The sequence below is a fragment of the Aythya ferina genome (assembly GCF_964211825.1).
Source record: "Aythya ferina genome assembly, chromosome: 20".
NCBI lineage: Eukaryota > Metazoa > Chordata > Aves > Anseriformes > Anatidae > Aythya > Aythya ferina.
Genome location: NC_140318.1, coordinates 7,397,782 through 7,414,976, shown reverse-complemented (window position 1 = coordinate 7,414,976; position 17,195 = coordinate 7,397,782). Strand labels below are relative to the sequence as shown.

At 46.6% G+C, this 17,195-nt stretch overlaps 1 protein-coding gene across 1 annotated transcript in view; it reads right to left on the bottom strand.

The window, feature by feature from the left end:
- BRINP1 (BMP/retinoic acid inducible neural specific 1) overlaps nt 1-17,195 on the bottom strand; it is a 90,369-nt gene that overhangs the window by 49,646 nt on the left and 23,528 nt on the right. Inside the window, exon 2 of the mRNA XM_084494271.1 lies at nt 12,250-12,517. Coding sequence (XP_084350397.1) covers nt 12,250-12,467 — 218 coding nt within the window. The 5' untranslated portion in view covers nt 12,468-12,517. The remainder of the gene's footprint in view (nt 1-12,249; nt 12,518-17,195) is intronic.

Below are 17,195 nucleotides of genomic sequence, written 5' to 3'. Positions count from 1 at the left end.
AAAAGAAAACACGTTGGCAAAACCTTTCTTTGAGGAAAACATTTTCTACTCCCCAGAGACAACGTTGTTACACCTAAATCGCAAAGACTGTGCCATCCTGCCTTTTGCCTTCCCCCATCCTTCTGGAAGCACCCAGCTCTCCTCCCTTTCAGTGTGCAATCCCTATCACTATGAGAAGTAATCCCACCCCAGTGGCACAAACACTTGCAAGACTCTGGCAGAGAGCTGAGCAGCTTCCACACCCAACAGCAGGCAGCAGCTGTGCTTACAGCAACTCTGCCTTTGATGCTGACCCACAGCCATGCAGGAGACAATCACCAGTGGAGCTGATATGCTCAAGTGGGGAGATAAAGCACGGTGTTTTTTTTTTAAAATGTGGTGAAAATATCTCAGTCCCCAGGAGTGAAAACAATAAACTTGCTTTTATGCCTTTTCTGCAGAAGAAAAATCAGCCCAAATACAGTTGGCAATTATCCTGTAAGCTTATTATATAGAGTAGCATTCAGCCCCTTCCACACTCTTGATTACTCCTTTGTTATGTGCTAGAAGAGCGGGTAGGACTTTTTCTGTCCCCTACTATTTCACAGGATGGTATCTCCAGATTTCCTTTAGTCCGCTACAGGGCCATGCAAGATGCTCCCAGTACCTCAGTAGCTGAGTGCACCTCAACCATCAATGCTCATGTCTGCACAGAGATGTGTGAGGCTCTGGGAACATCCACAAGCATGGGATGTGCTCTGCTACCTCCCTACCTCTTCAGTGGGCATGGGTAAATTTGTCTGGGGATAGCAAGCCCACCACTTAATGGTGATGGTGGCAATCCTTTCATCTTGTCATGGAAGCATCCCTGTCTTGGTATGTCTGTGTGAAAATACTCCAGGAATAAAGTGCCCCCGAGTGATGCATGCGCTTCACAGAAACAATAGAGCAAGTTGTTGCAACACCTGATTAATTAGGTTCATCTGAGATTATCACACGATTAACAAAACATCAATTCTGGTATTGCCAGCGTTCACAAGTGTCTGTTCAGTGTACAATCTAGTGGTAGGGTGGAAGACTCTGGAATATATTTGCAACGCTATTGCTCTGTGACTTGTTTTCCCTACTTATGCAGCCTGACGAGATTTACCATTATGAATCACCCCACAAAACTACCTTCAAACTCAAATTTAATAACCTAAGTATTATGAAGATCAATATTATGGCTACTCTCATTCATATGATTAGTGCTAATATCATTCTGGGAAATATTCATGCTGCAGTAGTGACTAGAGACTGGGATTAAGAGGAGATCCTCAGCATCCATACAGAAGACAAGGCGCTGTTCTCTCCAGCTGTGTCCTGAAGTGCAGTACTCAATCTCCGAGTCTCCATGGGTTTGGATATTTTATGTAAGTTATCTAATAAGATAACAAACCAGCCTTACAATCCCTACAGCCATATTGCTAACTGTTTGAAAATCATGAGTCAGCCTCCAAAAAAGAATTAAGAGATTGGTTTTAAAATTCATGAGACTTTAAAATCTGATAAACTTCAGGGTTCCTTTTTTTTTTCTTTTTCTTCTTCTTCTTTTTTTTTTTTTTTTTTTTTTTTTTTTTTTCTTTTTGGCTTCTGCTTTCTGAGTATGTAGGAGTCATATTATCAAGTTTTCCTCAGCAATTATGAGGGCCGTAAACTTACTTTAAAAATTGAGTTGAGACTCTTACATAATCACAGGACTCTAAAAGTGTGGGCTTTGAAGAGACGCTAAATAATCTTGAGATACAGCTTCACCATGTGACTCAGCACCACTCAGCTGCTGAATCAGAATGGCACAGATTTCAAATATCAAATACTTCCCTGAAACAGTCGGGAGTCTTTTTGGGCAGGAAGGGGAAAGTCTGAGACTTTCACAGTCTGCTTGTGTATTGCAGATAGGGGGAAGGCAGGGAAGAAAGGAGGTAAAGTGCAAGGAGAAAAACTTAGTCTGGTAGGGATTAATCATTGAGCTTTAACCAGAGATGAAGGTAGCAACCTTCTTTTCTTCTTATTTTCTTATTTTCTTATTCTCTTAATCATGCAACACACAGTTTGCCCTGTGTACCAAGCTCTCTCATTAGTGTTAGCCAGGCTGTACAGCTGCACTCCCCAGGGAAAGTCCCAGATATTTGGAGGGGAGTAAAAAGTACTGTTCTTTCTGTTTTTCAGCTCAAGAGCTGGAAGCTAACACTAAAATATTTAATGCTGAATATGCCATAGACAGCTTTTCCTTTGCTGAGAGGGAAAGAATCAGTGTGGAAGAAAGGAGAGCTAAAGCAAAATGAGGTCGGGAGGGACATGCACAACAAAAACACCTTTGCCCTCCTGACACATAATGCTGGGTTTCACCTCGTCCTTCTTCCACCTCTGAGTAGCTGTGGGGAGGCAGTATCCACCCCTGGTCTGTGTTTGTGTTCTCATCCAGGCTGAATGGCAGGGAGCTGCCAGAAGCTACCAGCCCATGAATCCCGTTTTCAGCTTACAAAGGGATGCTTTTATTACAGAAATGACAAGATCTCTAGCCATGTCAGCACAGTCAATATCAGGATGCTTGTCAGAGCTGTGACTAAGTCAAACAGGCCCCAGCTCTAAGTTATAGGGGAGCAGCTTTTCTCTGCCTTTTCATGGTGCTCATTCCTGGGAATGAAAGGTTGTTGCAGTATTGAGCACACTGGAGTCTCCAGTCCCTGGTGTGCTGGCTGAGAGCATAGCCATCAAATAAAGTTTTTCTTCAACGAACCTTCAACAAACCTTGCCAAAGGTGCACCCCTGTGAGATGGAGAGCATCTTGAGGCTCCTGCTCCTTAGCTTGTCTCTAAAATGTCTGCTTGCTCCCTGCTGAAACTGATGGCAGGAGAGAACACAGCAAAGGCAGCATTTGCTGGCTTTTGGGCCAGCAAGTGTAGAAGGGTGGCAGGCCGTAGGCATAACAAACCATTCATCCCTAATAGCTGGGCTAAAGAGCTCTGAGAGGCAAAACATCACCTGCTGTAACCCTGGAACAGAGAATTTCCATCTTGCTGCTTAAAAAGTGCTGCTCCCCATTGGCACAGCAGAGCCTGCAGGAGCCCAGCACAGTCAGCTGCCTCGTGCCACCGCTGGACAAGGGCTGTGCAGAAGCAGAGGTCGTGTTAGTGGGGGATTTGGCCCAGCCAGGCTGCATGAGAGCCATGTACAGCAACTGAGAGCACCCCACTGAAACTGTGACATAGCCCAGCTCCTGTGGAAATTGTCCTCTCTTGTTGCAAGCAGAAGCACAAGCCTGGATGGGAGTTTGATGCAGTGGCTTCCCCTCCTGGCTGCTTTCCCCTCTGCTGAGAGCTGGCTGTGCATTAAAGCAGATGTTGCTTGCACTCAGGTCATGTTTCCAAGCTTCCCTTCACAGTCATAAGGGCTGGAGATGCTTCCCTCCCTCCCCACACTCATTCCTTAATTAAAGCTTAAATTCTGATGTCGTCACAGGACTGCAGGAGCAGGGCCCCAGGCAGGCACTTAGTGCTCGGCGCTGTCAGCAGGACTTTGATTTAGAAGCCCAGAAAATACTTGGGAGAATCCCATCTCCTCGCTGCACCCCAGCTAGGGTCAGAGCTGAGGGCTGGCCTCTGGGACAGGCTGGAGGCTTCACCTCAGGCAAAATGTGGGGATCATTGGGGTGGAAGCCTGCAAGGTGACACGGGTGGGAAATTGGGTCTGATCGCCCCAGGCATGGAGCTTCAGCCCTGCATGGCTTTGATTTCATGCTGATGATAGGAGAAAAACCTCACCCAAGGGGCTGGCCCAAGCCCTTCTTCCCTCCTGGTCCAGGTAAAGCTGATTCCTGGATTTCTTTTTGGGGGTGTCCTTGGGTTCTGTACCTGCATTTAATAGTTCAGCATGGGATGCCAGCCTGGATGGCTCTGACTGCCCCAGTGGGACGTGTCTTGTTCCATTTACAGAGGCTGGTGGGTGGCAATCAGCAAAAAAGAAAGGAAAAAGGAAAAAAAAAATACATACTTTCTGGAACCCAAGGGAAACATTAGAGGGATCCAGAAATAGAAAAACCCCTATAATAGGTACAGTCATGCCATCTCCCAGTGCTACTGGTGCCAGAACAAAATTATTCCGGGATGACTTTTTTTTTTTTTTAATGTAACAGCTTCTCTGCTGATATAAGCATCTGCTTGACTTAAAAGCAGAATTGATAATCTGCTCACCAAAAAAAAAAAAAAAAAAAAAAAAAAAAAAAAAAAAAAAGTGAAGGCTTCTCCTTGGCTTGTTAGCCTTTAAAATATGCTCCCAACCCACTGGACTGTGGTCTGCTGGTCTGAAGAAATCAGAGAGGAGCACAGTGCTCTGGCAGCAAGCTTGGAGCAGCCTTGGGAGGTGAGCTGGGGAAAGCTCCCCTCTTCCTGCATAGGGGAACAAAGACCCCACCAAGGTATCCAAGGGGCTTCCTTCCAGCCCAACAGGGTGCAGAGATCATGGGAAAGAGGCAGTGATTCAAAATATTTGTCTGAGCTTCTTCTGGGCTTTGTTGGGAGGATGGTTGGGATATTTCACTCTGGGCTTAGAAAGTGGATTCCTGTGCTTGGGTCTGCAGCTCTGCAGAGCTGTGCTAAAGCTCAGCTGATCCAATGAACGGTTTATCCAGGTCAGCAGGCAGGGCACCAGTTAGTGCTGTGCCTTGCTGGGCATGCAGCTCCTGTGCATGCTCTTTTGCAGAGGAACTGGCCTGTCCTAACCACAAGCACCCTGCCAGGACACAAACTTACCAACTAACACCGCTTCTGCAGCATTTCCTATGGCATGGACGCGTGCTGCCAAGTGGAGATGAGGGGCTGCCTTTCCCCAAAGCTTGCCCAGCTGTTAGCAGCTCTGAGCCTATCAAAGCCTGGTGCCACTTATCCTTCCGCTTGCCCTCTATTCTCAAGAATATCAAAGAGAAGGAGAGGTGTGTCCTTCTGTCAACTCCTGCAGCTGCCAGGGCTGCTCGCGAGCCCTCGCCATCTGAATCCAAACGCAGCCAGCACAGCTGCTTCTCCAGCCCCGACGAGGGCCAAGCTCCTCGCCTGCTCAGCCCAGCAGCTCCCAGGGCTTAGTGCTGCACAGCTCAGCCCCAGCCATTCCCTGCCACCCCTCCTGCCTCTCCTCCTCTCATACGAAAAGCTTTCCATAGGCAGGGTGGCTTTACATGCAAGGAACGTAACGAGGCCGGGCCCTGAACTGCATGAAGAATGAAGGCAGCGGTTGAAGGAGAGGCTGTGTGGTGGGGTGGGCTGCTTTCCACACAGATCTGAAGGGCTCGAGCTTGCCAAGAGGCTGCGTTAGAGCTGGTGAGACAGGAATGCAAATCGTGGCTCCCTTGTAAAGTTGCATAAACTTGTAGTAATGTCATTTTTAGATTAACATTTACATTGAGGACAACACTGGAAGGCTTCATTGTTTGCAAGCACTATGGAAATAGATTTAAATTTTTTTGGTTTACACACATTTATTTACAAGGCATTTACTGATTACAAACCAATGTACATCACTCGTTTACATGCATAATGTAAACTATGGAGATTTTGTATTTTTTTTTGCCATTCAGTGCCGTACAGATTCCTATTGCTCATTCCACTCAGAGGCAAGAGCCTCCTTTCATCTCAGCTCCCTCTGTCCTTCAGTTGTTGCCTTGCCTCCCCGAAAAGAGCCTTGCCTCTGACTGGAACACATAAAAGTTGATGTCCCCTTTAAACAGAATGCATAAAAACCTAATAGGAAAACCTTGTCAGCAGAACTTCAGCATGACTAGAAAAGCCAAAGCAAAAATTAAAAAGCCTAACAGTGCCTATCAGGTTGTACCAGCGCAGAGCATTGCCTTACTGCTGTTTGAGAAGAACCTTCACGGAGCTTTTTGGGATGCTTCAGGCATCCAAAAACAACTGGAACAGGACTGAAAGCTTGCCAGGATATGTGTGCCAGAGAGGAACAAGTACTACAGGCATGCTGGATGGTTTAGCTCAGTCAGTAGCACCTGGGTCTCAGCATCCATCTGGGTTTTGGACAAGCTTGAGTCTTCCCACAGCAAAGCTGCCACCCCACTGCCTGTCCTGGCTGTGTCTCCCATGCCCAGCGGTGCTGGTGGGACACACACACAAACATATATATATCTTAGCATCCTATATATAACATATTTTATCCTAGGATGCTAAAATCTGAACCCAAGAGATAGCAAATCTCAACCCTGGAAAACTATTAGATTTCAAAGTCTAAGGAAAGCCAGATTTTTTATTTATTTGTTTGTTTTGGCTCCTTGATAGTTTCAAGGACATAAAAACTATTTGCAAATTCAACACAAATGGAATGAGTAGGTTTAGAAGCAACCGGCTGAACCAAATACACTCAAAATCAAAGTGTTTCCCTTTTGACACCTTTAAATAGCATTAGTTGGCTTTGTGTTTTGAGGTGAATTTTTATGCTATAAAAAGTGGGGAAAAAAAATATTGGTTTCACTGGATTAAAAAAATGAAAACAAACAGCCAAGCTTAAACATACCACTGAGCCTAAAATGAAATGTTTTGATTTTTTCATTTTACTGAAAAGTTGAACAAACATCAGTTTCAGATCAACCCATTTTTAATGTTATTTTTCTTCTGTACAACCAGTGAACCACAAAATCAATTATTTGTGCAGCTCTGGTGACCAGTAGATTAAATTCAATGCAATAGCGAAACAGCAAAAAGAGTCAATGAGGAGTGGAGAGATGGGAGAAAAAAAAATGAACTGAAAAAAAATGGTGAAAGCAGCTGTAATAGAGCTTGTCTCTGCCCAAACTTAGCATGCAGCTTCACAAATACTTTAATACAACTCTAACCCATGTTGCTGCTGAAAGCAGTAGTCTCCTCTGTCTCCTTGCTGCCTCCAGCCATGCAGCCCTGTCCCTTTATTAGCAGCTGAGTAAACAATCAGTGAGGCTGGAAAAGTGATCTGGTGTAAATTAACTTTTTTTTTTTTTTTTTCTCCTGTCAGCTTAGTTTTCTGCTGGATCAGTTCCTCAGTTGTGAAAATCACAGGTTTGAAAGAAACCTGCCTGCTCTGGTCAAGAAAGGCAAAACTTCTGTACCAGAAACAGGCATCAAAAGCTCATGTTCATTAGCCAGATTGTGCAAGTCCAGTGCCTGAAATAAAGAATGAATTCTCCCCTCACTTAGAAATAACAAAATCTCATAATGCACGCATCTGGACACCCAGGGCACGCAGCCTCACCAACCCTGCTGCTGTGCAGGGCCGGGGCAGTGCTGCAATCACCACAACAGACTCCCCAGCAGGTAAATTGGTGACTTCTCCTTGCGTATTTATGTCACAGATAATCTGGCTCATTGTTTTAACTTGTGATGCTGTAAAACTTTGAACGTTTTGTGAGACAGTTTTGTTAGACCAAATTGTTTTTTTCCTTCCCCTCTTTTCTTTTTCTTTCTTCCAAAATCTAAGCAACAGAGAAGCATCTCACGTCATGGTAATTCTCTTCCTCTTTGCTGAGGGAATGACACATTTAGAGACCACGTAGCTGCTCAGATTTGTGGGTTTTCTAGGACTAAATAAAAATCTCTAGTGTGGCCAGGCTGCCTTTAGTAGTGCAAATCTCTTTATGAGCTCCCAGTTTAGTGTCCACTCTGAATCAGAGAACCAGGGAAACCACAGATCTGTTGGTGAGACAGGACCCTGGGGGATCCCTCACCCAACCTCCCACTTGAAGCAGAACTATCACCAGCTCATAAGCACCTCCAAGGGTGGAGAGCCCCCCCACCTCTCCTGTCCCAGCGCAGCACCACCAGTAAAACAACATCCTGGGGATAAAAAATAAGTTTTCTTCTCCCTGGGCACCATCCCAAGCAATTTATGGCTCACTTGGTGCAGCCAGTTACTCACAATCTGTCCTGTCTCGGGAGCTGTATTTTCTTTTTATATATCCAGAGACCTTACTGTAAATGGGGTATATAAGTACTCGCTTTTGTCCTGTTTCTCTGTGGTTGGGGGGACAGGACAGGACTGGCTGGTCCATGGGCATGTACATCTTGCAGCATTTAATTATCTCCCCAGCAATGTGGAGGAAATTTAATTGTCTTCCCAGCAGTGTGCTGTCATCTCCACTTCTAAGTTGAGGAAACTGAGGCACGAAAAAATGAGTTTGTTTCATGGCACCATGGCAAGAAAAAAGGGGTGACACAACAGCATAGCTCCAAGAAGTTGGCTGAAGCTATTAAATGCCGTGTGGTGGTAACAGGAAAGGTTTCTGGTCTGAGCATTGCCCTAGTCCCAAAGTCAAATCAAGCTGAGCTTCATCCATTTTCCAGCCCTTGTGCAGCATCTCGCACCCCAGGCTCTCATGACTAGGAACAACAACAGGGACAGTGATAATGAATATTCAGACATCCCACAAACCACTCACAGCATCTGCCATCCTATCTGCATTAGCATCTGAGTGCACAGATAATGATCAAAGCAACATTTTCCTGCCAGAGGCCCCCCTAAACCAGCCTTATTAGTGTGAATCGATGCTGATTAATGTGCCTCTTTAATGCAGTTGTACCTACCCCTACTGCCCATGATTCAGTATAAAACAGCCCCCACTTTGCTTGCCTTCCTCCCAGTATCGCATGCACAATGCAAACTTTGACTGAGAGCACCCGTGAAATCAGTTTGGACCAAATCTTGCAAGAAAAAGTCCTAAAGTCTGCTAAAATGCAAAACACAGAAGGAGGGAATGAGTCTTTGGAGACTGTGACACGAGCTGCCTTTTTGTGCCAGGATGTTTCAGGCATCCTATGAAAAGATATCGGCAGCTACGCTGCTGTACAGCAGCTCTGCCCGTGCGGTGTATTAATAGCCTTGCTACCCAAAACAGGCTCTTCCTTGCTGCTGACAGATATTTGGACTTCACCTGTAATGGGAGAAGGTTTGCATTTTTTATTCTGATGCTGCTTCTTTTTTAAAGTCGCCTGTGAAAATTAGAAAGTGCTGCGTGTTGCCTTACACTGCTGCGTAACATCGAGAGCAGCTTCCTCTCGGTGGGTTTTCAGTGTAAATGACACGCTCCTAATGTGCTGTGTCCACACTCCTGCACAGCAAGACACTGGGGAAATCACCACTAAACTGGCAACAGCGTTTTGATTAGGGACGGGTGAGGTCCTCTCGCCTGTTTTCACATCCACTCCAAAACCTCGGGTGCTGTGGCTGGGTTGAGATCTGCTGCTGTTGGTCTTGGGAGAAGAGCAGCGGTCAGGGCAAACCTCATCCAACAAAATTTCAGGTGCCAAAAGGAACTGACTGAGGGACAAACCAACCAATTAAAAAAAAAAAAAAAAAAAAAAAAAAAAAGAAATCTGTAAGAAAAGGAGCACGGAAAGAGGAAAGAGTGCAGAAATTCCCATGCTCTAAGTGGGCTGCTTTCCGGAGGAAAGAAAAGTCACTCTTACTGCAGGATACGTGCTGCCCTTGGGCCAGTGTAGTGCAAAGAGCAATTGAGAGACATCATTTGGGAGGAAAGAGGCTTCTATCCTGGAATTAAGCAGTTGACAAAATCCCAACAGCTTTACAGATTTCGAAGTCAATTTAAGGAGCCCGCAAAATGAGATTTTCTCCTCATGGCTTTTGGTAAAATGACAGGTTCTGGAGGGGGGGCTCCAAGTCCAGCCTTAGCTGCTGGGAACTCCGCTAATTCACCACAGCGAGGCTGATTTGGGCACTGCTTAAATAATGTGTGGGCCCAATTTTCAAGTGACTGGTCCTGCAAACAGGGACAAATATTAGAAGAAAATAACCCTCCGAGTCTGGCCAGTCCCATACCTAACGGCCCCATATGCTCTCCTGAAGGACCCGAGGGCTCCCCCTCTGCTCTGCTGGCTGCAGTGGGACCTAAAGCCAGTCCCAGAGCACTTCCACCATGATGTACGGCCAAGAGATGCCTCCCTATGTGGCCTTCGCTGTCTTTCCACCTCCCTCTGGACCCTGTGCCTAGCCACTTCCACCAGGCCGTCTCACCTCTGAATATTTCTGTGAATAATGACTTTTCCAGCACTGCCTCTGCTTCTGACTGTTTGCGAGACTCTTTTCAGACCCCTCCCCATGCCCCCAGGCCTCCCACGCATGCAGATGCTGCTGTCTTTGCCTCCCGTGTGCACAGAGGTTGCACACTGTTCTCCCTGTGCTAGAAGTCTCTCAGATAAATACTTTGGTAATATCCAGCAGAAATAAAGTAATACAGATCCTTTTTCACTTCCCATGTATAAAATTCACCCTGAACTAAGATAAACCTTCAAATTCTTAGCAGTCTCCTACAGACCAAAGGGGAATTTGCTCCTCACCCCATAGTAGATAAAATTACAAATCACAGGCTTCATATTAAAGCAAGATTTTAGCTCCTTTACTAGAATGGGAACAGCAAAGCTGTGGTGCAGCCTGTCTGCTCTGGGTGTGAATTCTCTGTTGCAGGAAACCTTTCATGAGAGGTTGCTCACAAACCTGTCAGATGAACCACAGGTACGGGCTGAGCCCGCCTAGGGGAAGCAGCATGGATTAGATGACCTCTCAAGGTCCTTGCAGCCCCTTTTCTCCATGATTCTCTGAGACAGGATCCCTGGCTTGATGGATCTCTGCCCTGACCTACCCTGACAGCCCTTGGAGGTGTCTGAATGCATCCATTGCATGCATTTCCCTCCCGCTGCAGCTTCTGGAGCCTGCTGGGGTAGCGTTTAGTGCTAAAGAGCTCTTTAGCAAAGGGCAGAGCCACTGCCAGGACACTGTGTGGGGCAGAGGAGCACAGCCCTGATCCAGCAGGGCAGGGGGAAGCCAGGGTTATCCACAATCAGCAGTTGTGTATAACGTAACTATCCACATATCCACAAAACCTTTTTTTTTTTTTTTTTTTTTTTTTGAAAAAGACATCTTTTCTCTGCTCCTCTGTATAAGCAAAGTCTGTGAGATATCCTCAGAGGAAGCATGGCAGCCTTATTTCTGCTTTTTGCGGCTGTTGTCCCCCAGGCTGTTTGGAACAAGGAGGACAAGCCAGGACAACGTCTTCAACCCATGCTAACCTGCCCCTGCTCCGCGGGCTGGTGTGAGGGGAGGGGATGCTGCACTCCCCGCAGGCCACGATGGGACAGGCAAAACTCATTTTTCTTCCCTGCACATCGGTGATGTCTCACATGTTGCTGCTACCCCGCAAGTGCTTTTGGCTTTCTGCCCATGGGAGAAGGCTGCCTGCACACACATGGTTTTCAGCCCCCACTGACCCCCAGAAAACACGTGTGTGTGTGTCTCTGTGTGCATGTTGCCAGTAGGCTCTTCGCTAGCACTTTCCTACCCACTAGTTTGTGTAGCTACGTTTGCAAGTGTCTTTCCGAAGCACGACAGGGATATATAATTATGGAAATGTGCACATGGCTATGAGATTTTGGTCTTTGGGTTTTAGCCCAAATCTCATGATTCTTGCTGGCTTATTCCCCTTCCTTCCAAAGTGCCTGCTGCTGTAATAGGAGGCTCACTTGAGCACCCCAGCTTTTCATATTCAAATAACAAAAAGATAAGTATGTTTCTGGATATCACAGCTGCCAAGAAGCACTTGAAACAGGCAACAACAAAGGCTTGAAAAACCTAGAAGGCAAAGGAAAATCCAAATTCTGCCTATTTTCTGTAGTTTTTTAATTGAATGACTTTCAAACCCAGCTCACAGTTCTGGAGGCAAGTCTGACTCATGCACGGAGATCATCTGCAGAGGCCTGCAGTAAGCGGCACACAGCTAGGACGCAGGCACAGCAGCGTGAGAACTGCCATACCAACGTGTGCCTTGTATTTATGGCTGTTCGTGCTTTGTGAACCTAAAACTGTTGGCAGAGCACATGTGTGAATTTGATACAGATGCTTGGTCTGCCCATTGGGACAGATCTGAGAAACTTGCTTGTGAACCTGACTTTGAATTTTTTGCCTGTCCCAAAAAGTGCACACCCACACCTGTGGTCCTTTTTCATCTCATTCTACATTGTGCACACTGCCAGGGCACTGCGGTGCCTTCATCTCATGATCAGAGCACTACATCCGAGCCTCTGAAGCAATCTGCATTGCCAGCTGAGGGCTGTGGGCAACCAGAGAAGCATCTCCAGGTGGAACGGGTGCAGTGGCGCATCCCCCCCCATTGACTAGGCCGCAAGCTCAAGGGAGCTGGCTGGGTTCCCACCACCGCACAGCTACGGGAGCCACAGCAAACCAACGTACCTGTATATTTTATATCTGGTTGTAAATCCTTGACGATGTCTTTCCACAAAGGATAAGTAGCTCCGCGAGTGGTGGAAGGGCCCCCTGTCTGAAATAAGCCAATCAAACTCCTTGGAGACATGTTGGTTGGTGGCAGCGGGGTCCTGGTGGGAGGGCTGTACTAGTATATGGTCCCATATAAACAGGAGGTAGAGGAACTCAACAAGCCTCCAGTTCATGCTTTTCTGTCTGCCTTTTTCCTCTCATTCTTGCTCCATTCTGTGGAGTCCTGTTGAAAAAAGAGAGGGGAGAGGGGGAAGGAAGGAGAGAGAAAGAAACGGAGGGAGGGGAGGGAGAAGGGAGAGAAAGAGAGAGTTTAGAAATAGGAATTGCTTTGATCCTTTGACAAGTGTCTCTCAGGGTAAAAGAGACATGAAAAAATCACATTTTAAAAGCCTTCAGTCTGTCTGCGTTGCTGCTTGGAGTATCTGGCAGTGTTTTATTCACACCTAAGTGGTGCCTTTAACCTCCTGAGTACATACCACCTTTGAAATAACCAGGTCCCGACCTGAGCCATCCTCGCCCCAGCTTTTCCATCATTTCCCTCATGAAGTTCTCCGCAATGCCGCAAAGAGGGGTGAGGGCTGGGTGCAGAAGGTGGCCGCACCCCAGGCTACAATTACCCATTTATCGTCCCTTTAATGCTGTGCCAGAGAAACGTGTCTTCTGCTTTCATGTCTCTCTGATGATCTGTAATCCATACTCCATGCAACCTGAGCAATCTATAAAGACCCAGCTCTTGCTTTAAAGTGTTGCCAAAAAAAAAATAAAACAAAATAATTACCCAGGTTTCAGCGACGAGCGCATGCGGACGCAGAGACACACACGCACACACACAGCCACACGTGACTCTGAAATCCTGCCAAACGCTGAAAGATAAAAATCACCCCAACCTGCTTCCCTGCCGGGGTGCTTGGGAGGCATGTGTTTGGAGGAGGGGATGGGGTCTGTTGCTATTGGGATCACAGTAGGACCTCGGGGCTCTTCCCAAGATCGAGGCTCATGCTGGCATGCATATTGAGCAGTGGGAGATTTGCTAAGGAGCTTACAGTGATACTCCCCAGCACCTGGTGTAGGGCACGCCGTCCGCCATGTGCAAAGCATGGCTGCGGGCAGCCCTGCTACGAGCCAGCTCCTCTCCCCGATGTGCTCGGTGTCTGAACAGACAAGACATATGATGAGTGGGAAGGGAAACAGAGGGGTGAAATGCCTTGCCAAAGGTTACGCAGCAAGCCATGGATACAGCTGGAAGAGAGCCCTTGTCTCCTGACTCCCATTTCCAGCGTTTCAGCCGTTAGATCATCCGCCTCCGCAGTCATGCTGCTGGCACAGTGCCTCTCTCCGAACGGAGCCGTGTGCTCCACCGGTGGAAGGGGAGCAGCTCGTTTTGTCAGCACCTGTGCCCAGCACCAACCCCATTCCCTTTGGCTTCCTAACCAGGACACTGAGGGGAACACAGCAGCAGCAGCAGCCCAGAGTGCTGGGTTGTGCTCCCCACTCACCAGAGCCGAACATCCTCATTGCTGGGAGCTTCTGACGAGGCTTTGAAAAAGCCCTCTCCCCACACAGGACCTGTTCCTCCTCCTGCCCACCTCCTATCCATCTGGTTGCCTTGCTGAGTTTTGTGGGGATGTGCCAGCATGGTGGGGATGCCCAGGCAGAGCAGCTTTGAGGCCATGGCCCTCACTCTGGAAGTACAATCCTAGCCAAAAGGTGTCCTCAGGGCAGCCGATACCCACACATTTCTGCATTAATATAGCTCACAGAGCCTGGAGCTACTCTTTAAAAGGAGGAGAAATCAGGCTACGCAGAGCTTACAACCAAGAGTTTTGGTGTCAGGCGTATTTGTACATCTCCAGCAACCCTTCTTGTTGGGAGTCTGAGTCCACCACAAGCACTCTGAAAGTCTGCAGTTCACAGAGGGAAAAGGTCTTGCTAAGAAGAGGTTGCACTGTTGTGCTAGAGGCTCCACGCATATTTGCACATGGAGGTGAGAGCCTGCCTGTTGCAAGCACCATGGTACGGAGCAGAGGGCATCAACATCATGGCTGGCGTGGCCATCTCCTTGACTCCAGAAGCTTTCTCTGGGAAAAAAAAGCAAAGATGCAGCCCATGGCAGCGAGTGCACATCTCCTGCGCGGGTGTATTGGAGCTGGGAGTGCGACGGGGAGCACAAGAGCCGAGTGTGCGCACGCGGCGGGGTGCGTGGGAGGCCGCACGTGTGCACAGCATGTGCCTGTGGAGCTGCAGCGAGCTCAGCAGCTCTTGACAAAACAGAATTGTGTAAAGTCTAGTTAAAAACGACAGTCAGCTGTTGCATTGCATGAAGAAATGGAAAAAAAAAAAATTAAGTATGGGAAAGCCAACGAATGTTCACTTTTTTCTGTTGGGCACATATAAACTTCTTTCCAGTTGCAGATAGAATATTACTGTTATTAAACCTAATGGCACCTGTAGCTCCTGACTGAGGAGGTTGTTCCTGTACTGGAGACATTTTTAATATTAGCCTTCAACACTGACTCCCATTTCTGCCATAATCAGGACAGATTTCAATGCTTTTGTCCCTCACCTCTCAGAAAAGAGCAGTACTACTTTACCTCAAAAAAAAAAAAAAAGGGTTTGGGGATTCTCGCCCCACATCAAGGGGCACACAGCCTATTCCTAGTGGGGTACGGTGTGGGTCTGATTCCAGTCACAGTGGTCATGAACCTGAGGTGTTACTGGGAAATGCTCTCAGCTACATCCCACCGTGGGCATTTCCAAATTCCAGTTCAGGAGATTTTTTCTTCTGCTTCTCTGTTCAGGCTGCTTATCTGCCCCACTGCTCGTTGCATGCCCACAGCTCTCTGCCATCACAAGCACACGGCTGCAAGCTCAGCATATTCACTGCTAGACAGGTACGTAGGTTTGCTGCTGATAATGATCTGTGCACATCCTCCTCACCGTCTTGCTTGTCTGTTCATTAAACTCTTCCATAACTACTTCCTTCATCAGCCAGCCTGGATCAGTTTTCCTTTAAACATTTCACTTCCTATTGAATTTCTATTGCAGAGAGGAAGGGAGCTCTTACATACCAAAGTGGAGTGATAGCTCACCTCCAGCTCCCAGCACAGTGCAAGCATAAACAGAAATATGAGAACAACCAAATGAAGTGGGCTTCAGAGAAATCCCACTGTGTCCTTCCATATCTGAGCAGCGTACACTGGGGAGATTTCAGTTTATAACAGAGAGGAGATATTCACTAATTCCCCCCACACACATCCTCCCTTCCTTTCCTGTTAGGTCGAAGTTAGAATCAGGATGAATAGAAATGCTTAATAGAAAGGCTTAGTAAAAACTCTTAACCAGGGGTAAAGACATGTCTAGAACATATCTTGAGACCACAAGAAGTGGCCACATCTCCCACCTGGAAGCTGGATACTGGAGGTATCAGTGCTGAGAGCAAGGATTGGTGCCTGAGGCAGTGAGGGTAGTAGAGCACAACTGGGTCAAGATGACTAGCACACAACCACCTTTAATTTTTTAGTAGTATCTTTTTCCCCCCGTAGCTTCTGTAGAGATGTTGTTTCGCGTTAAATATTAATACACACCACGGGGCTGGTCCCCATGGAAGCTATAAAGCTTACTAAAGTGGGACTATTTTGTATCTAAGGCAATAATGTGAGGTCTATTCAATCTAACTCCTAACAAGTTTGAATCTGAAATTAATTTGTTATGTGGCATTATGGGGTTTCACTGATGTAAGATATATTCTGGGGATTGTGCAAGGCAGATGGGGGAAGAAGAGGAAGGGGAGACGTCTGCATGTATAGAGCCTTTGGGTAGGAGACCCAAGATAAACTAAAAGCTAAATCTGTCACAGAAGGAATCTCTGCATTAAAGGACAGCCTTGCTAGAGGAAGACACTGGCTTTTGATCCAGGAGCCAACATTCTTCTCAGTTCTGCACAAGACGCACTCAGTGATCATGGGCAATGCCCTTAAATGTATTATTTTTCCCCCTCACTTTCCTATTATCAGCTTGGGCATACAATAGTATTTGTCAGACTGATTTGCAATCTTGTTGGAGAAGCCATTGTTTGAGGATAGCACTTAGCAAAACACAGCCCTGCCGGCCACATGGCTCATTAGGTGTTCATGTACTAAAGGCAATGAAAGACAACTACCTCAAGGTGTCAAAAAGCAGAGCCTATGCCCACTCTGGAGCATTACACAGTGCTGTAGTGTTCTGGGTCCTTCTGGTTCATCTCAACAAGCAAGATGATGCAATTATCATATCTGCTAATAAACATGATCAGCTGGTGAGACAGGACATGGGCTCAAGTAAATAACTGTTGGGATCAGAAGATGTGAGAAGTACTGATTCTGAGGCACATAACAATCAGTTTCCAGCACTGTCCATCACGAAGGCATATCTGTCAGGGTAAATGTAGATTTCTGTCGCAACCCCTTTTAGAGAAGCAGTTTTAAAAGGCCTTATTCTAATCAGAATTCAGCCTGGAACATTAAATGTTCCTTGTCTTATAAGCCTTCAGGATTCTTGGAGGAAAAATAGGCAGGTGCTTTCTGTAAAGAGCAAGTTGTATTTGAATGTACACTTAATTTCATTGTGATTGATATCTGTGTGTTAATTATATTCTATTTTGGGCAATACCTTTGCTGTCACAAGGCAGTGCCTTTTATCCAAGGAGTTCAAATTGAATTAGAGACATTAATTAAAGCTCTCAGCACTCTAGTAAGGCAGGCAAGTGCTGTTACTCCCATTGTTTCTTGAAATAAGAAGAAAGGTATAAAGCTGGGTGTCTACTTAGCCACTTAAAAGGTAATTTTTATACAGCGGGGTAGCTCAGAATGGTAGATTTTACAGAAAACGATACTGTGAGATCAGATTCTTGTTGGGGAGGCTGT